The sequence below is a fragment of the Phoxinus phoxinus genome (assembly GCF_949152265.1).
Source record: "Phoxinus phoxinus genome assembly, chromosome: 14".
NCBI classification, from domain to species: Eukaryota; Metazoa; Chordata; class Actinopteri; order Cypriniformes; family Leuciscidae; genus Phoxinus; species Phoxinus phoxinus.
In genome coordinates, this window is record NC_136889.1 from 11,460,683 (window position 1) to 11,482,646 (window position 21,964).

At 38.4% G+C, this 21,964-nt stretch overlaps 1 protein-coding gene across 6 annotated transcripts in view; it reads left to right on the plus strand.

Moving 5' to 3' along the window:
- nrg3a (neuregulin 3a) overlaps nucleotides 1–21,964 on the plus strand; it is a 303,942-nt gene that overhangs the window by 171,299 nt on the left and 110,679 nt on the right. For 4 of the 6 annotated variants that reach the window (XM_079636193.1, XM_079636196.1, XM_079636195.1 and 1 more), the window contains one exon: nucleotides 19,667–19,796. The exons of 1 other annotated variant lie outside the window; for it this stretch is intronic. In XM_079636193.1, coding sequence (XP_079492319.1) covers nucleotides 19,667–19,796 — 130 coding nt within the window. Of the gene's footprint in view, nucleotides 1–15,408; nucleotides 15,435–19,666; nucleotides 19,797–21,964 lie in introns of those variants that run through there. One more of the 6 variants, XM_079636198.1, reaches the window with a different exon arrangement.

Genomic DNA, 21,964 nt, shown 5'->3' on the forward strand with positions numbered 1-21,964 from the left:
ACGTTTTGAATTCTTGTTTCTTCATAATATATATCTAGATACTGAGACAGACAACAATAAATAGACATGGACAGACAGAGAGCGCTTGCTGAAGGCAACAAAGCTAGTGTTCTCTGATCGCGGGAGTGCTTTATAGCTTCCTGGTCGGTTACGTCACCCGCCCATGACGTCTCCCGTTTCCATTGGACTGATTTTAGATTTGCTTCACGACGCAATCACGCAAGGCGTTCCCACCGCGTCTCAACGCAGCTCGAGTTCCCTTGAAAGGGAACATATTTTACAGAAATGTTGTGACTTTTTATTTTTTAAAGGATTTTAGTTGTCTGTGCTTTATAAATCTCTGCGTATTCTGCTAATGGAGCAAGCATTTCAAATAATCATATGAATAATCTGTATATTGATGTGTGTAAAGGTCATTTAGAAGGTTATCAGAGCACCTATTTGAAAAGGCATAGATTACTTACACTTGATTATGAATATGTGGGTATATGAAGGTGTGCGTATGTGTGTGTACATAGCCTAGGCCATTTAAAGGAAAAGTTCACTTAAAAATGAAAATTCTGCCATAATTTACTTGTTTTAAACCTGTGGGACACAAAATAAAGTTTGGTTGAATTATTTAAAGATAGACTAATAATACCTATAAATAAAGTATTAAAATAGGGTTATCTTTTTTACCATGTGCAAATGTTCTTTTTCTGTCATCAAAATTGTTGTTTTTCTGAAATTTTCCGTGATTCATTTCACGTGTTCTTGTTAACATGATTATATGCTCACATAAACATTAGCCTATCTGGTGAAGTCTGCAGTGTTTGTTCACTTTGTCATTCAGTCTTTTGCATCCACTTACAGGCAGACATATATCAAAAATAAACTCGTTGACCCACCTTACCATTATTTTCCACAGAACTCCATTCTGTGCTTGTTTACATTTGCGTTCATCTGCTATTCTGATGTATTTTGCACTCACAGATATGATAGTTTATACTTATGGCACAGAGTGTCCTTTTTACTATGGGTAACAAGTCATTTCACTTGATTTACAAATGGGGACAGAGAGAGAAGGGAAATCAGATCTGCTCAATGAGGCAAGATATAATGGGACTTTTTTTGTGTACAATGTGTGTAGAAAGGAGACAGAGTACTTTTAGTGTGTGTTTGTGTATTTTTGCTTTTCACATCACAGAGGATTCTCAGCTCTACAAATGACATGCATCCTCAACCCGCAAATATCAATCAGCAGGCATCAGACCATTCTAAAGGGTTTTATCATCTTTTTATTATTTGTTAAATCCTGTGCAAAAGCCTGAGTGTGTGTGTGAGAGTGTGTGTGCTGTAAGACGCATGCATGATATATATTTTAGGATGTTCTCCACCTCTTTCCTCTGAAGTTGGAGACCTGGCTGCCCCATGCGAGGGGATTAATTATAACTCTCAGTGGGGAACACCAACTGTGACAGCCTCCGATTACATCATACAGTACTGTATATGTGTTTGTGTATGTTGTGCACGCAGAAAGAGATTTAGAGATCAAGTTGCAATCAATTTCAATGACTTTTGAAGGGCATAGGTTAAGTCATAAAAGACAGCACATTTCGGCTATCCATATTGCTTTTACATGCAATTTCCTGTAGCTCAGCATCTCTGTGCATCACAGCCGTACCATCTTTCCTTCGTTCGTTCGTTCATTTATGCATTTGTATATCTCGCAATTATGACTGTATGACACACAATTGTGAGCTATTTAGTTAGAATTGTCAAATACTAACTTGCAATTCTGAGAAAATTTGTTTAAAATGTTTAATTCTGTGGCGGAAACAAGCGTCTATAGTTCTCTTTCTGCTTTCAACTGTATAAAAGTTGCCGTCTCTTCTTTGGACACTGCTGGTAGTCACAACGTATATACTATGAAACATATTCATACCTATGAAACTGATTTAAACTTCATGTAAAATGCATTACTAAAATGTGTGTAATATATCAAAATATAAGAAGAACTTAAATGATTCTGTTTGTTACATCGAACTCTCTCGCAATTTAGCATTAAAATGAATCGTGTTGTCACCCTTGGTCACATAATCATAAACGATCAAATTATTTTCTTGAAGTGACCATCTCATGTTCTAATGGACTTTTAGAAGGGTGTTCACTTTCACTTGGGACGTCCCAACAAATGGTCTCCGCTTCCTGGCACATAAGTGCCATTTGGAATTCACCTTCACTCACTCATTCTGAAGGCCTTTATTCTACATACTTCATGCTTGCTAAAGTTTCTGCATGATCATGTTCAGAAATACTTCCAAACATGCAATATCACTTCCAGATTTCACTTCTTTTTCAGGCAAAATCGAGTTATGGGTCATAATCGAGTTATGGGTCAAATTTGATATTTTTTTGGCTTAAACATGGACGTTCATGTAAGGTTTATGAAATAGCATCAGATTAATGACATTAGAGATGCATGACAAATCTCTGATGTCACAGAACTCACCACGCAGCAAACATTTCATGTCCCTACACAGTAGGCATAAATTTGTACCTGTGGCCTGATACGGCACCAGGAAGTGGAGTCTGCTGACTTCTGTTTGATCACTTTTGATTTCTCTTTCCTCTTAATTCTCCAAAGAGACTTTTAATTGCTTCATTAACCTTTCTACGGCAGACCATTGGAATTATTTAGAGGTAATTTTTCTCAGGCTTTGCTCACAAAGAGATTTGATGATAGGAATGCTGGGAAAATAAATAGCTTAAATCCCCAGGGGAGAAGATGGTTTAAAGGGTATGCTGTGTTTTGCACATTCGAGGTGTGTGTGTGTGTGTGTGTCTGTGTGTGTGTGTGTGTGTGTGTGTTTTCTTATTTTTCCCCCTTTCTAACCATCTTTCACCTCTCATTTGGCTTTCTCTGTCTCAATTGGCTCCTGTTTTAGCATAGTTTAATGTATATAGAAATAATTTGAGTATAATTATATTCTCTGTATCTGTGTCACTCTTCATTTTGCTATCCCATTTGAATCTGTCTGCAATCGTGTGTGTTTTAGCATGTGAGCTGTTTGAGTCAATGTGTTCTTTCTTTTTCCATGCTTTTATCAAGGCTCCGCTGTGCTATTAGAGAAGTTAGATTGTTATGAAGACTACACACCATTTTGAAACACTTAAACGTATTTTTAGTAGTTGGAAAGCGTGTTAATTTTAATTGTAATGAAAAAGATACCAATTTCTGAAATATTTGGATTATTTTCTAGGTTTAAAATGAGAGATTCAGTGACGTGTCATGCTTAAAATTTAATTCACATCAGTTTCTTTAAAAAAAAAACTTAAAAAAAACTGGCAGAAATGTTCAGAACTTATGTAGAATTCAACTTTGTTGAACAGTTTATTTTAAGGACTTTAAGCTGGTCTTTCTATTTGACCTACAGTTAACAAAGTCACGCCACAATACTGGTGTCCATTTGGACCCGCTCTCCTTGGACACATTATATTTGTTACAGCACTCTGTGCTCCTGTTGTGTCCCCCTATGGCTCCCTGTTCAAAAAAGACATCTGTCACAGAGGACATAGGGACTGTTATCAGCTTATAATGGTTATTGACTGCTTGTTATGATTCTAGGCGCAGCTCCGCTCTCTTTAGCCCTATTTTGTTCTCTGAGCCCTGAACTGCCAGCTGGTACAAAGACAGGCATGCGCTCTTGAGTTCCCTATGGGCTTTCTTTAGAAATACAACTCTCTGTATCTTCTGCACTTAAATCATCCCAGCACCACCATAAAGAAAAGCAGCAGAGGAGAGCTGACGCAACCCACCGTCATATCTCCCAAACACAAAATACACTGTAAAAATTGGTTGAAAAAATAATAATGATAATTTCTACAAAGGCAGAAGTAATTTCTAACTTAAGTTAATTTACTTCATTATTTTACCTAAATATCTTGATCTGTCATCATGTGCAGCACTTTGTATGTGGGGACTTTTGATTGATTGGTCATGTTTTTTCTTCATTTTAAATTTGTATAATTTTTACAATAAAAGTCAATAGAGTAAACTTTGCAGCGTAGGAAATGTTATACAATAACACTTGGTACATGAAGCAAGGGCTATAATCAACTGAACTAACTGATCATTTTCAAAATATACTCATCCTTACATCACAAATGTGACAAAATCAATAACAGCTGTGTAAATAACACCGACAAACAGTCAATGTGACTTTTTTTCTGCCTCACTGCATGTTGGAAAGATAGTGAATGGAACTGAACCACAAAAACATTGTTTGTTGTTGTTGAGCCTTTTTTTTTAAAGTGCATTATTAGAGCACTGCTGTGCTTGGATATCATGAGAGAGAGAGAGAGAGAGAGAGAGAGAGAGAGAGAGAGAGATAGAGATAGAGAGAACTTGAATTAATGTTTAGCTCTAGATACAAATATTATAGGACATAGCGCTGAAAGATCATTGCCGTAAACAATCCTGAGCGCTTGTGGTGTGTACTGCTCCATTGTTTTGACGCGCAAATCACTTTAATCTGTAGAAACGGTAAAATGCCGCAATTGTGTCCCGCGGCCGGATGAAATCAAGCCGGGTTCTGGAACTGAACTGATCTGCCATTTGAATACCACTGCCATAAAACATGGAAACACAACGTGCGTGTGTGTGTGTGTGTGTGTGTGTGTGTTTTCTCTCTCTCTCTCTCTCTCTCTCTCTCTCTCTCTCTCTCTCTCTCTCTCTCTGTGTGTGTGTGTGTGTGTGTGTGTGTGTGTGTGTGTGTGTGTGTTATTTTAGTACAGGTTCAGTGGTTGAGAATGAGACCGGACACTGAGTGCAGCAGTTTGACAGCACCCTTATTCCTGGAGTTCAGAGGGTGCTTGGGAAAAGTTAGTTAGGGTGATCCTTCAGTGAGACAAGTCAAGATGATCATTGAGTGATGGGAGACCCTGTCAAATCCTCCTCCAAATCAACTAGAATACTGCAAAACGAGAACACAACAAATGACTTGTTTCCAGAAGAACTTCAGGCTCACTGAACATCTTTTTTAAGGCATGTTGGCAGGAAGTGATGGTACACAGCTGTCGTTCCTAATTCCCCGCCAGCCATGTCCTGTTTCAGGTCTCTGCTTCCTGGGTGCCTTTGTTGTTTTATTCTTTGGTGACTGCTGTCCTTTGCCAGTGTGATGCATAGAAACAGAGGCTCCCTTGTCATAACTAGTAGACAGCATGAATAAAGTGAACGGATGCAGACACACTCCTTACCATTAGGCTACTTGAAGCATTTATCATTATTTATAGTGTTGGGAAGTATAGGTGTAATTCTTTATCTGCTCTTGGGATTAGCTTCAGCTCATAATTTAAGTTTGAAGTTGTGACTAATTTAAGAACTTCTGACTAATTAAGTTTGTTTTGATCACATTTTCTGATAGATTCATAATTCTGTGTAATCAAGCCATTGCATTTAAAGGATTCTGTTTCCCTCACGCAAGAATCAGGCCTCATGAAACTTAGAAAGCATGAGAGATGTCAGCCTCTATCCAGTCTCTCACACAAAATGAGAGTAGAAAGAAAATCTAATTGAGGAAAAAAAAAATGATTTCATCTCAGCGTTATCAAGAATGAAGCAGCTCATGCTTGAGATTGTTTGTAGTTGTTAAATGGCTTTTCACGTTTAGGGGAAGAGGCCGTTTGGCAGAGGTATTTGGCACTTGCCTCTTGTTTAATAGTTCTGATATAATTTGTTACCGCATTTTTGCACTGAACTCACTAAGAAAATGAACATAATGAAGGGTCTAGATAACATCTGTATTGTGATTAACCGTGTGATAAGCAGATTTAACAAACACTGCCATAGAATGGAGTTCTTTCTTCTGATGTTGTTGCCATTATATGACTGTCAGGCCATAAAGTATCACTGTAATGGCTTTTATTCTGGACCTTTTAAACGGCACTGTGTATAATTTTGTGTGCAAGAACAGAATAAGTGCTGAAGAAATGCTGAAAATATTTCACTCTGCCATGGCTCTCAAATCTTATTCAATGAAATTCAATTATTGCGCTTTACACTATTCTTGCGACTACTTTTACTATACTTTTATGGTGTGGACATTTTTTAAAAAGCAAATAACTCATTTTGGTGTCCATAGGAAGTAAAAAAAATCACATGCATTTTAATGTTGACACAAGTGTAGTTTAGGATGGGTGAATAATGGAATCCTCCGGAATAAGACCATCAGTGATGTTTTGCTGGTGCAGGATAGAAGGAATGATCTGCTTTGCTTTGTGTTTGTTTTTACACAAACACCTTCTGAATTTTTAATCACAGCCTACAACCCATTGTTTTAGGATTTCCTTTTGATCCATCACCCTTATTTCATTGCAGTCCATTTGATTTTTCAGTGAATCCAGATGTATCTTGAATTTGTATAGGGAAGGCCATCGGTGCATATCACATTCAAACCAGAGAGATATTAAAATATGTTTTTGGATGAAAATCTTAATTTCCATCTGATACAGAATCGTGATATTGTACTGCAGGCCCGTTATTGGATTGGTGCTTTTCTGAGAAAAACAGAATCCTTTGAGCTCATGAGCCCTCCCTCTACTGCTCATCTGAGAATGCATCCCAGAATGCACTTCAATTGCCTGAACGTTTTTTCCCAATGTTTTTACGCTTTTTCCTCCCAGTCCTTGTGTTTGCCAATACAAATCATCATCTGGCACACAACACAGCAAGTACCTCTCCATGTGTCACTTCCTATCCTTAATCAGAAGAGCCCCAGAATGCCTGTCCCACTTTACCGTCGGAAAGAACGGCAGTCCTTGTGCTTGCACAACCTGTTAGAAACCGAAATGAATAGAGTGTGAACAGAAAACACATTCTTTTATTTTCTCTCTTTTTTTCTCTCCTTCTTCCATTATCACATACGTTGAGAGACTGAGGTAATAGCAGTAAGTACAGAGCTGTACTTGTCCCAAAAGTAATAACTTCCTCTTGAGCTTAATTAAGAAATTCACGCTATTGCTCTCATGCGAAGACAGCCAACACAACCATGAGGGGATTCAGGAAGGACTGTGGAGGTGATGAAATGAAACTCAGTTTCCTCTCAAATTTGTTAGGATGATTTCATCATGTGCCCCCTGGCTGACGTCCGCAGACGCCTCGCATGTCGGACACATTCACAGCAGCCATTCTTCCCACGCATGGATGTAAAAACTCTATACGACAGATTCTGTGTACATTTCTATGCGTTTCCAGATGAATAAAGTCCTCTGGTGGCTCAACCCAGAGCTTATAGCCCTCCGGAAGGATATGTGCTCAAACAGACAGATTTGTCTGTCATTTTTGACGATGCTTTCGGGAAGGTGAAGAAGTCATTGTGAACGTGTGTTGAAAGATTCCTTAAGGGTGTTGCCTGTTATGAATGGTGACAGGCCACTGTATTTTGTCCTACCTGGAAATCGCAGTGAGATATGCTTTGTGCTGAGAGCAGGAAGAGATAGATAGGTGGAGAGGGACCGCAATTGATATGCTGTTCTATGCGTCGTCATCTCGTACTCATATTCTGGTACGACATAAGAGGATTTTTAGCAGATTATAGGATGCAGTTTTGCTTTTACACAGCTACTGACACTCTGATGTCTTTTAGTCTGATAAAGGCGAGTCTTATACTGTGTGTTTCTCCGGAGAGAAAACTCACGACAGATCAATCTGTATAAAAAATACCATCAAACGCCCTGAAATATTGATCCTAAAATAAACATCATAGAAACGTCTGGACACTTACCCAGTTCTGAATGGTTGTGTGAAAACAACTAGTGTTCAAACACTCTTGAACCAATATTATAAATTACTGTGAATTTATGATGTATTAGTAATATAGTAAAGGCATTTTGTGACTGTTTGTTTAGGAGTAAGTCTCAACCTCAATGTTTGGAAAGAAGTGAATTTTCACCCCCAACTAGGCGTCTGTCTGAATAATCAATGTTGAGTTTAGTGAGAGATTCCAGTAAATTGAGTATTGACAGGGTTTCTGAGAACTCATGAGTCATTACGGTGATATTGAACTTTGAATGATTGCTCATCAACGCAGTGAACAAGTGAAAGGTTTTCCGAAATTACAATAAATAAATAAATAAATAATATATGAGTCAAACAATATATGACACACACACACACACACACACACACACACACACACACACACACACACACACACACACACACACACACACACACACACACACACACACACACACACACACACACACACTACGGTCAGTAATTGAAAAAATATACTTTAAAAAAAAAAGATTAAAAAAAAAGATTGTAATGCTTCTACGCAGCAAGGAGGCATTATTTCCCAAAAAATATATATTTAAAATTTATTCTGTTAATAAATAACTGTTTTCATCAAATAATCATGAAAGAAAATAATCACAGTTCTCATATTATAAACAAGCTACTTTTTCAACATCGATAATCATTTCTGAAGTATTGTGTGACACTGAAAACTGGAATAATGGCTGCTGAAAATTTAAACTGTAATATATGACAATAATTGGGTAACACTTTATTTCAATGGTCCACTTTAGACGTTCTAATAACTATAAGTAACTTGTCAACTACATGGAAACTAACTCTCACTAGAGTATTGGTCGAAGATAGGGTTTGATGTTATGGTTCGGGTAAGTAGAATAAGTTGGCGTAGTTGCAAAGTTAGTCAGTCATGTAATGACATTTGAGGGACCATCAAAATAAAGTGTAACCAAATTGCATTAGGCATTAAAAACAATGCTATCCAGGGGGCACAAACAAATTAACGTGACATTATATTGACTCTTAACAAGGAAAATTATCTTTTTGGGAGAGTGAAATTTACAGCTGGCATACAATTGACTATTTTAACGTTTTGTCTTGATTAACCATTTGGTGTAATGCACCGGACATCCCCATTATTGGATAGTAGAGAATATTTGATGCTCTCAAAATGCACTTTATCCAGCAATCTGTAGTTTAATTATCAGGAGTGTTTCCCCTTTAAAAGCTCCCAGTCTCCCTCACAAAGCGAATCATTTGCAGTGCCACCTGTCTCTGTGCACAGAGCACATTGTGTGACATTTAGAGAGCACACATCATACTCCAGAGATAGGACATTTTCTTTCAGAGGTGTACAGTTTGGTTTGCTCTTCACTTACGACTGTGTCTATCACAACAGTATCTCAGCATTAGTCACAAGCACCACTCACTGTGCACTTCAAATGAAAGGTGATGTCGTCCTCTTTCAGGGAGGAGATGAATTACGAATTTAGGTTTAGATAAGGGCAAGGGGCCTGAGGTCCCAATTCTCACCCACTCTTGAAATACTGGCGGCCAGGATTTCTCTGAATTCGGACAGCATTTTGTGTCCAGTATTGCTTAGTCAGCTCAACAAAGAGCATATTGGTGTGTGAATATGTGCATTTATTCTAATTTGTACCTGGTCTCATAAGAAAATGTGACTATACGTTATTTTGAGCAATACATTGCTGCAGGTATATCGATAAGGTTTCTTGGTGAAATAACTAAATATATAGTGGATTAAGTTCTTAAAATCCACTTGCATTACCGCTCAACATTTTGGGTCAGTAGATTTTTTATTTTTTATTTTTTTTATGAATACTTTCATCAAATGTGCTTTATATTGATCAAAAGTGACAGTAATACATTCATAATGTTACAAAATATTTATATTTCAAATAAATGCTGTTCTTTTTAACATTCTATTCATCAAATAATACCAAAAAAAAGTACCATATCATGTTTTTGACAAACATAAGCAGCACAACTATTTTCAACACTTATGATAATAACAAGCTGTTTCTTGAGCACTATGTAATGATTTATGAAGTATCATTTGACACTGAAGACTGGAGTAATTGCTGCTGAAATTCATCACAGAAATGAATTACATTTTAAAGTTAATAAAAAAGAAAAAAGTTTATAAAATTAAAAAATATTATAATATTTAATTCACAATTGTATTGTTTTTGCTGTATTTTTGGATCAAATAAATACAGCTGTGGTGAGCATAAAAGGCTTTCAAAAAACATCAAAACAGGTGAAAGGTGGTGTGACTTTGCTCCGCAATATTGTGCAAGCACGTAAATCTATCGTAAATCCTTTCATTTTATGGAGTAATTTTTACTATTTTCAAATGACATTTAAAATGACATTTCAGACAAAAAAAATCTTGTAATATACAGTAGTGGCCAAAAGTGATTTCTGATGTCTGTTGTGAAGTTGTGCCTGCGTGTAAAACTAATTTACGCATTCCAAGTTTTAGTATATAATTTGTCATGATGTAATGACATTTTTCCTGGGCCATTTTTGGCCAAGTGGTCATACCAAGCTTGCATTCCCGGCCTGTAATTCAATAAATCACTATGTGGCAAGTAGTTGCAATATTATTATATGTTATTTTGTGGGTTTTAGTGAAAATGGCCAGATGGAATAAGCTGTCCTCTGCAACCAAAAAAAAAATATTGTTAAAAAATCTGGTCAGTTGGTTTTTGGTATTGCTCATGTGCAGGATGTGAATGGTCACGATGTCCACAGAATGTTTTTAAAGAAGAGCGAGACCACTACTATGCAGAATGTAAAGTGCTATAGCTGGTAAAGGAAGACTAGTGAGCATTTTGACAGGAGGATGAAAATCACTAGAATGTGGGACCACCTCAAAACAGCTTTCTGAAGATCCGGATGAGACCTCCAACCTCCAATTTCATCCTGAACTGTACGACAACGGCTGTAAGGGGCTGGATTGAGAGCTTGTGTATCAGTGAAGAAACCATTTATTCATTTTATCTACTGCAAAAAAACACCTTCCATTTGTCAGAAAAAAAAGGACTGGGTTGTAGAAGATTGGAGCCATGCTCTGCAATCCGACAAGTCAAAATTTAACAACCTACTGTATATCACTGGATGGTGTCAGATATGTTTGTAGGAGATGACTGGCGTGTTTTAATACCGAATGCATGCGTGGCACCATTAAGCACAGCACAGGAAACAATTGTATTGGAGACGCATGTCTGCAGCAGGTGCTGGAAGGAAGTCGGTCCAATTTCCAATTTATTTCGAGAGCAAATGTGTAATTTCCAACATGACAATGATCCCAAACACACTGTCCATGCAACAAAGTTTCCCGCAATGAAAGTGCTCATGCTCAGCATTTTGAAGTCTTTAAGTGGTCTCCTCAGTCCCCTGACCTTAAAGCCATTGAAAACCTTTGGTCATTTATACACCTGTATTTTGATAAGTCATGCAGGTCTTCCAATGAAGCTCAACATTGGGAAGAACTTCAGCAGGGTTGGCAAAAATGTAGGCGAAAACATTATTTGGAGGTATGTTCAGCTTTTTAAATCCTGTAACACACTTCTAGTATATATATATATATATATATATGTATAAATACCCGGAAACTGTAGCGATTTATACCTGGGGTTACATATTTATGTCTTTGGAAAAATGTATGTTGTCAAGCTTTTCTCAGGAGAGGTTGTCTAATTCTGTGCTTTATGATGAAAGCCAAGTGTTACAAAGCCAGCAGATAAAATAGACAGAAAAGCTGTAAGTGGGACAGAGAGAGAGAGAGGGGGAGAGGGGGGGAGGAGGGGGGGGGGGGGGGGGGGGATGGGCTGAAAGGTTGAGGTCCCAACAGCTTTGCTTTCATCCTGGCACCTATAGATGAGTGCTTTATACACTCTGGATTGTCTGTTTGTTAAAGAGGCTAATGCTCTTTAGCTGTGGGACTGGAGTTGTGGATATTTACCCCAAATGCTAATCAAGACAGAACATGCTGTTAGAACTGGACCAGGGCCAGGAGAACATGGCATGGATGGATGAATGGACAGTGAGCGAGTGATAGGGGATAGAATGTATGAAAAGAGGGTTATGTTTAGACTGGATGAACGCCAGCTCTGAGTTCTGGAGAGTTAGAGAAACAGAGAGAGAGAGCAGGCATTTGAGATGCACTGTGGAAAAAAAGGGTGTTTTCATAACGGACAGAGAGATTCATTTTCTTGTCCAACAGCAGCTGGACACATAAGACCGCCTGCCCACAAAGAGCTGATGGCTGGAGCTATTGAGATGCCAGCCAAAGTAACATAAGACTCTTTATGTTATAAAAGATCACATTAGCAGTGGCTAATTCTCCTCACATAAGAGTTCTCTCTTTTCAGGCGTGCAGACGCTCCACGTGTCATGCAAGACGTTTGTCAGTTTAATCAGTGCGTGTTGTGTCCTCCGTCACAGCAGAGACTTCGACTGCCATTCCAAACATCTGCAATGCAGCAGTGCACAGCACACACCCGACTCACAGCAGCCATTGTGAGTGAGAGTGTGCGGAGCAGATAGACGCCATTTCTAGACACTGGGTGATGTTAAAGCAATAAGCCACAAGAGGCTTTGCATTACAGTGATTTTATGACGGAGAGAGATGTTATTAGCATTGATGCAAAACATGATAAAATCACAGACTCGGGTGGGTTATAGTTTGATTTACAGCCGGCAGCAACAGTATGAAAACAGAAACCAATTCTGAACAGTGTACATAATGATCAGAATTATGTGAGATTATACTCCAGTAACTGTAGGTTGTTTGCCGTTTCCAGGCAACATAGCCACTTGGCACACTAATATTGATTAGTGTATTAATATATACAATTTGAATTTAGAGTTGGAAAAAAATGTATTATGACCGTTCGCAAAGACCCGCCCCCCTTAGTTACTGTCGTTACGCCGCTCTCACGCCCCATCATGTTCTCACACAGTGAAAAATACATCGCGGAGCAGGGAGGTGACTGACAACGTGCTGACAGACAGGACCAGGTTACTTTTTGGTTACTTTTGATATTAAACATATTGAACAAAGTCTCACCTTTCAAATTTGGTCATTTTTAAAAAAAAAATTTAAACAATAAATACCGTTTTGTGGCTCTTTAATGTGTCTGACAGGTCGCTGTGGAGCCTCAGTTAAAGCTGCTCATGAAACGATCATCTCTTCCTTCTAGTTCATTTATAGCATCAAATAAACATGAATGAACATAAGAAGGAATGTTGTTTTAACCGCGGAAAGGTGTCAGTGCATCCTCCCATGTTAATCTACTAACTCTCTTGACTGCTTTGTTGGACAAAATGGCGGATGGCGAAGTATGATTGGTCAGATTACCTGTCAATCAAGCTCCCTGTGAAGGGTCAATTATGGCTGCACAATTAATTGCAATAAAATCAGAATAATTATGTGACCTAGTGTGTCTTTTACCAGGTCACTGTCCCTTACTAAAGATAAAACTAAAATATTGAGAGATGATAATAATGATAATATATTTGCACACCCAATCAATATAAATATTTTACAATAGTATTATATGATTATATGAGTTAAATATGATTCTGTCACAACTAAGGTGTGAAAAAAGAGTTTTGAGTCTAGTATGAGAATGCAAAGAGAACAGGGTTACTTTTTACTCTCTTATAGCGTCAAACCAGTTCTGTTCTGCATCATCCTGTGTGTCAACATAAATTAAAAGTAACTCTTTCTATTGGCAGTCCAGGATTAGGGGAAAAAGGGACAAGTCATTGCTTGGTAATTTTGTAATCTTTGCGCACACTGTTGTGGTTTCAACAACATGAGATGCATCTATCACATTGTGGTTCAAGTCAAATTCACAAGATTGGTCAAAATAATCACAATTTTCTTTGGCCGAATCACGTTTGGAGCCATCATTTTTAGGAATAAAATGCACTTCCTTCCACCTCTCTCTCTCTCTCTCTCTCTCTCTCTCTCTCTCTCTCTCTCTCTCTCTCTCTCTCTCTCTCTCTCTCTCTCTCTCTCTCTCTCTCTCTCTCTCGCTCTCTCGGTTAACATAGCTCTGTATCCTTTGGTGTATCAGCTTTTTCCTGCATGCCGTCCATCGATCGCCTTTACTCCACTGCATGACTGCAATTGATCGGAATATAAAGCAGGAAGAAGTGTGCTTCACCACAGGGCTACACACGCAGACACGGACACACCGTGATACATATGTACCACACTGGCTGTGGTCAGCCTTTATGCCTGGTTGGATGCTGGGTGCTTAACAGATTTTATTGTGAAGATAAATGATGTTGCATAAGGGGAGGGAGTGAAGGAGACTTGCTATCTTTATTGAATAACTCTGAGTGAGGCCGCTATCATCAGTCCTACATCATACTGTGTGCTGATATGCGTATCAGGCTCCTGGGTGTGGCTATCAGACAGGTACTGTACAAGATAAGGCAGAACATTCATATCTCTGGTAACAGTGAGAGAATCCTTTCACGTACTGTAGCAGCTACTATAGCCGCGTTTCCACCGAAATTACCCGGAACAATTTGTCCCAGGAACTTTTTTCCCAGGAACTTTTTTTGCCCCAGACCGGTTGCTTTCTGCGTTTACACCGCGGTCTAAAGTACCGGGAAGATTATAAACTGTGCGCGACTGCTCCCCCAGTCTGCGACGCACAGTAATCAGTTTTGAGCGCCACATTTATAATAAGTATGGAGGAGATTCAAACTGTGCTGCAGTTTTTTGTGATGTATTGCGGACATTGAATGTGAGACGGCTGGGACGAACGCGCAGAAAATGTCCTGTTACACAAATACGCGTAATAAAGCCTGAACCTCGTCGTCGGTCCAGTGTTTTTTTATAATTAAATTCCATATTTGCAGACAGACAACTCTTAATGCATGAAGCCACGAACCGCAATAGATTTTTAAAAATGCCGGTTAAAATAGAATGCTGCGTGGAGTCCTCCAGTCAATATGCGGCGTGAACACAACCAATCAGCACGTTCAGCGCACAAGTCCCACCCCCGAAAGTTCCTGAACTTTGAAAAAGTACTACCTCGCGAGCAGGGACTTTCTGAGGGGGAAATATTTACCTGGAACTTCATTTAGACCCTGGTTCCTGCGGTGTAAACACACCGAGTACCAGCCCAAAGTTCCTAGTTCCTGGGGAAAGTTCCCGAGGTGGAAACGCGGCTTATGTTTTGCGGAGTGGGGGTGGGGGGGTGGGGGGGGGGTTGATGATATGGTAAAATAAAGGCAGCTATACATTTTATTGTATAAAATCCATTAAATAAAAAATAAAAAAATTACATTATTATTCAAAGATGATAATAATATTATCATGATTATAATAATAATTATGCTTTGTACTAAAAAAAAATTGTTAAATTATTATCTAGAATTTATTTGTTTGTTTGTTTGTCTGTTTAACATCATGCAGATTTGGTTTCTTCTTACTGATAAAAATGATTTTGTCTATAGAATACCATGGTTATAATTTCTGACCAGTCTTTAGTATTATCAAATATTTTAATACTATTTCATTAAGTGCATATTAACGTAATTTTCCTCATATTTTACAGACCCCCTAGCACCCCCTAGTGGCACCCTGGTGAGGATAATCTAGATATTACAGAACAAATTGGTTTTGTAATAATATGATTATGAGTGTTTGAGATGGTATTAAAATCTCTCTATCGACTTTTTATGATCTAATTTGGGGATTTTGGATAATCTGAGAACAGTCGGGATCTCTTCTGAAACCAAGAAACAAGAGAGATTATTATTAATTATAATAATAGTTGGTGTTGTTATAAGTAAGTTTTTTCCCCCTCCGGACAAACATGTGAGGGGCAGGAGACTTCAGCAAGTCTCCATTTAATCTCATTGCTGTCTCAGATAAATAAATAAAAAGTTCTCATTTATGATTTTTCCTTCCTATGGGAAAACATTTTCCCAGATTCCATTGCTTGCTGTATTGTTTTCCACTGAATGCCTCTTCCTCTGGTCACATCCATCATTCCTGACACTTATTCCCTGTGTTTTTTCCTATTGGCCCTGCTCTGTACTTGCACCTTGGCATGGCTGCAGACCAGAACATTGTGCTGCAGGGGGACTTGAGGGCCGTTATAAATGACTGGCCAGAGAAACAAAGCCCTGAGCTTGTCAGCCAACAGAGGGACCACAGGCACCGGGCGGCCTGCTGAACTAATGGCATGGGAGGTGGTCTTCTTTGGGTGACAAGAAATTGCCATTGACCTCTGCATTTAGAAGAGAAACGGAGGGAGAGAGATAGGTGTGATAATAAGACAGCCAGAGAGAGATTGTCAGTATTGTCTGACATTTCTTGTCAACACGTGCTATGTAATGAGGGAATTCAAATCTACGAGGACAAGGCCAGTGGAGCTTAGCTATTCACTACATCACGTCTATGATAAAACAAATTATTGAAGCCTCAGCTTGTAAACTGTGATCTTTTTTTGAAAAGATTTGTATCAGTGAATCTCCGCTGCTGGGATGCTGAAGCTCCATCAGAGATTTGACATTTCGCCAGAAATGAGTATTCATAGATAAGCAGCTATTTTGTTGACTTGCTTCTCTGATATCTCAAGCTTTTGATGCATTTGTTCAGAACGAGAATATCTGAGTGGCTCAGCTTAGCAAAGCAATGGACAGGACACTGAGAGAGACTCATGGATACCAAGTCCTTACCGAATACCTTAGCTGTTTTTCAAAGCCTCACACTGCGTTTACACTAGATCGTACAATGATTATGCCTAATATTTGAAATGCTTCAAATGGTGTTCTTAGCTGGTAAAGATCATAAATGGTTTACACAAAATTCGCTCAACACCTGAATAGATATTTGCCCCTTAGCCTGATTTTGGTGTGCATATGGGCATACTGTTGATTCAAAAATATTATACTTTTCAGTATATATATATATATATATATATATATATATATATATATATAAACAAGTAAAAGTAAAAGTATATTGCAGTTTTGTCTTGTGACAATTTTTGGGGTTTCAGTTCTAATATGACATTAAGTAATAGTATTTAAAGGGATACGGTCAGTAAATGATTGATATTTTTGGATGAACTATCCCTTTAAGCCATCGTTTCAGTGAGACGCATAAATCGTCAGCTAACTCTGAGAGTGTTGTCCGCACTGTCTGTCCCATGTGTGTATTGCTGCTTCTGAGCTAATCGATTCGCTGTGACCTTCACTGTATGTCAAGCCGCCAGGCACTCTGGGGGAATGTCACATCTGAGAGACGGCATCAGTGCTTGGCCCTGGGGAACCCCATCCCTTAACACCCCACACCTGCCTCGGCCCACGGAAACAAACTAAGACAGAGGGGATGTCAGGGTCTGAGTAGATTTCCAATCTCGTAGACACTTGGCCCTATCTCACCTCCTGACAGAGGAAACTGACAGTCTGGAGGAAACCAGCCCCACTGTGAATCTCAAGGAAAGGACTCAGTAATGAGGCTGATGGGCTACTAAGCTGTTATCAATATCATCAGTGTTCTGAGGGATGACTAATAGAGATCTTGTCCACTGCTCAACCCTTTTTGCTTTGAACACAAAGCACAAGCGCTTTGCATTGATTTCGACAGCAGTTTGTCAAAAGGTCTGGCAATGCACCTAGATGCAATTATTGGAAAATGCATTGAGTTTTTATTAAAAACATTTATAGTTTTATTTATTAAGGTTCTAAGATCCTCCTCTGGAGCGTTCTATCACCTGGCACCCTGAACGCATGCCAAATTAGCCTCAGAAGACCTGGTGCATATTTTGAAAATTAATGAGCATGAATACATCATCACCCACAGCTGATACGCAGACAAACTTATTACTGACTGCAGAATAATCTTGCAAAACCAACGTTGATTTTGTTATTTATTTATATATTACAATTATATAAAGAATGCAATTAATCATGCTCTTTGACCCATACATAACTTAATAAGGATTCAATAATAAAATTCAATCTTCAACGTTTTTTCCTACTCAGCAGTCATTATCTGCAATTAACCAAATATTGATATTTTGTAATCAATTTGTTTAATTGACATATACAAGGATAATTTGAATGAATGCAAACAAACAAGCCGAGTCAGGTTGTACAGTATATAGCCAAGTCATTTGTATAGCACTTTTCACATTTTTCAAAGCATCTTTACAGAAAAACATGATGCTAATGTTTATAATATCTTGATGCCTTGCATTTAGCAGAACAGAGCTGGGTGATGATATAGTTTTATGACAATAAAGAATCAAACAGTTGAGATTTGCTGTTTAGTATTGCATATACTGCATGTATGTGGATAAAGTTGGATGTACTATATATCCAATTTTAGATAATACTTGGTTAACATTTTGCAACTATAATCAAGCAGTGGAGATTAGTTATATATTGCTTTGTCAGTGTACTGTATGCGGGTAAAATTGGAAATCCTATATATCCAACTTTAAATATATCTCTGAACAATTTTATAGTTTACATTTTGCAATGGTATAAACAATCAAGCAGTTGAGAATTACTATGTAATATATATATATATAACTTGTTGTGAGTGTACTGTATGTGGATAAGGTTGAATAAACCTACAGTACTGGTAGGTTGGGTTAATGAATTTGTTATATGATGATATTGAGAATTATGAAACCTGGAAGTTTTTGTTCAAATCAGGGTTACAATTGTGATAATATCGCCCAACTTTAAGCAGTTTAAATGAGGAGTTAATTGAAATTGGACATACTGTAATACTTATACATAACACTATATTTGTAATACTATATTAACACAGATATTATTATTGCACATAATATCATAATATCTTTTCCATATGGAAAATCATTTAGTGTAATTGACCATGTCCTTTACATTCTATTATGTCTAGTTTGTCCATTATACGTGGCAACCTTTGTCCACCTAACCATTGTCCTTCTCTCAGTTTATGGTCTGTATTCATGGCAAGTAATCAAATGTTCTTTATTTCCAGTTTATTTAATATTGATGTCAGTCAAAAGTCTCTCAGGCATATTATTAGTTCTGTTTACAGATTTTCAGCAGGTACGCTTGCACACGTTGTGAGGACTGTAATAAGTGCAAGGTTACCTTATTATGTTGGCTTTAGCAAAGTGAACTTGGCATCATTAATCACAATGAAGTCTTTTCCCAAATAGTAGACTCCTGTATTAATTCTAAGAAGCCAGAGAGAGTGATTACTTCATTGTTCTCATCTATCATCTTTCAGTAATACATCAGTAGCAAACCAAATTCATGCACACTGTACAACAGCCCCTCCCTGCCAGTTACAACGACATAGTAACAAGGAGAAATTTGGTAGCTTGTTTCAGAGAGCTATGAGGCCTCTTGCATTATCTGGTGGTTATGTGGTAATATTTTGATATCACTTTTTTTTGTGGCCATCTGAGGAGATGTCTTGTATTGTGGAAGGGGAAGTGTTGAACGCTTGGCAATGCTTAAAATGGTGTAATCTTAATAGAAAGCTGATAGATTGTGTTCAAAAACCTTTGAAATTACAATGTAGTCCAATACCATTATATTCTAAGAACATAAATGTAATAGAGGATTGTTATGCTTGTAAACATTTAAATGATAAATGATCTCTTCACTCACCCTCATGTCATTGCAAACCTATATGACTTTCTTTCTTTTGTGAGACAAAAAAAAGTGGAACATTTTGTATGTTTAACTTTGGATAAAAAAAACCCCCCCGCTCACCTAACCTTTTACTCACCTAGCTGACATATTTGTCCTCTTAATCTGTTACATGACGCAATTTTCCTTTTCTTCTTTATCCTTCAGCATCACCAACTCTTCCGCCTTTGAAATCGGAGCATTTCAAACCATGTCAGGAGAAAGACCTGGCCTATTGCCTGAATGACGGGGAGTGCTTTGTCATCGAGACCCTGAGCGGCCCACACAAACACTGCAGGTATGACTGCACTTCCTGTTTATGCATTGGAGAGAAATGTTCGGTCTGTTCGCTCAAGAAATAAATGCAATCAGTGTGGATGGAAGGCTCTATATGGTTTTAGAGCGATGACAATTCCATATCCCATTTTCGGAGAGAATGATCCTTCTGGAAATATCATATAATAAATCTCTCTCTCTCTCTCTCTCTCTCTCTCTCTCTCTCTCTCTCTCTCTCTCTCTCTCTCTCTCTCTCTCTCTCTCTCTCTCTCTCTCTCTCTCTCTCTCTCTCTCTCTCTCTCTCTCTCTCTCTCTCTCCTCCCCTCTCTCTCTCTCTCTCTCTCTCTCTTTCTCTCTCTCTCTCTCTCATTTTGTTTTTACACTTCCCTCTCTCTCTCTCCTCTTCCACATCCTTTTTTCTACTCTTGTGTCTTATTGGCCTCCTCTCTGGGACTCTCGCTGTAGCATGAAGCTCTTAGTCATGCTAACGATGACAGCTTTGTCATAGCCTGAGAGCTGTCTAAGGTCCCTTCTCTGCTAATTAAAAGTGGCACTTTGCAGAAGTTCATTAGAGGCTTGTTTTGGATCTGTGGGCTTTTTTTCCAAGGTTGAAAATAGGATTCACAAAATGGAGGCAGAGAATTTCTGACACTGATGTGTTCACCTTTTGTACGAAGCATGAGCACAATTTGAAATAACATTTCCTGGATGTGAGGGTTCACTGCCGTAGGTTTTTGCATGAGCAGTCTTTTTTTCTCATTTGCCTAATGGAACACGGAGACATTGCATGTTTGGAACTGAAGAGCCAAGAAGGAGCAGAAGCCAAGTGTCCTCATTTTAATCAGTGGTAATTGGTGTTGTTTTAGGTGGCCCATTTATTTGACTGAAGCTAAGCTAGTTCAAATGTTCTGGCTCTGATTAATTCCCAGAACACTCTTCCCTCCCAACTTAAAGCCAAGGACATCCATGCATCTGTCTGTTCCTCAAAGCAAGGTTTTGATGCTCTCAAAGGATCAATTCACTGGAGAATGTGGATTCTATTGAAATAATAAAGCTACTAAATCCATTTGCATTTGCAGCGTTTTTCAGGGCATTTGAATCCTCCACAAAAAGCTATACAGTATAGTTTGTGCTGAATGCCACTCTTTGTTGATATTTCAAGTAGTTTACATGCATGAATGGTTTATGGTTATATAGAACTGGGCTTTTAGCCTTCAAAATAACTGAAACAGGAAGTGACAAGCACTGAGTTGTGCTATAAGATGTGTTTGGACTCTATATGAACAGTATTGAAGCTTTGTGCTACAATGTTTTTTGAGACACCTGCAGTTATAGCGCTGTTTCTTGGCTGCATTTATCCGACTGCCCTTTTTAGTTGAGTCTTGCACAGTCTGGCACTGTAGTTTTGTTTTGTTTTTTTATTAAAAATGGATATGCAGGGCTGCATTCAAGAATCCAATTTCTGCAACCCATAATGTAATTTACATTGGATGGTTATGTTGCATTTTACATTTACTGGCTCTCATTTAGCACAAAGCATTATGCTTGAAGTAGGCAACCAGTCACTTTCACTCACCAATTTGCTGAAGTGCTATCAGTGTAAGGGTACCATTGTGCTCAAAGATCTAAAAGCTAAGCTAAGTATCATGTACAGACAGTGTGCTCCCACCATGTATGAGTCTATGGTGCAACTGGCTACCATGGCATAGAGCCAGGGTCCACAATTAGCCAGTAGGGGGCGCTCACCCTGTGGTCTGTGTGGGTCCTAATGCCCCAGTATAGTGATGGGGACACTATACTGTAACAAGCAAAGTCCTTCGGATAAGACGTTAAACCAAGATCCTGACTCTCTGTGGTCATTAAAAATCCCAAGATGTCCTTCAGAAAAAGAGTAGGTGTGTAACCCCCGCATCCTGCCCAAATTTGCCTATTGGCTTCATCACTTTGTCTCCTCTCCACCAGTAAGCTGGTGTATGGTGAGTGTTCTGGTGCAATATGGCTGCCGTCACATCACCCAGGTGGATGCTGCACATTGGTGGTGGTTGAGGAGATTCCCCCTTCTATGTAAAGCACTTTGAGTGCGGAGAAAAGCGCTATATAAATGTAATGAATTATTATTATTAATTATTATTATGTTTGCACAGTCTTTCCTCCTTCTGAAATATTTATTTAGTTAGCCTACATAAACAA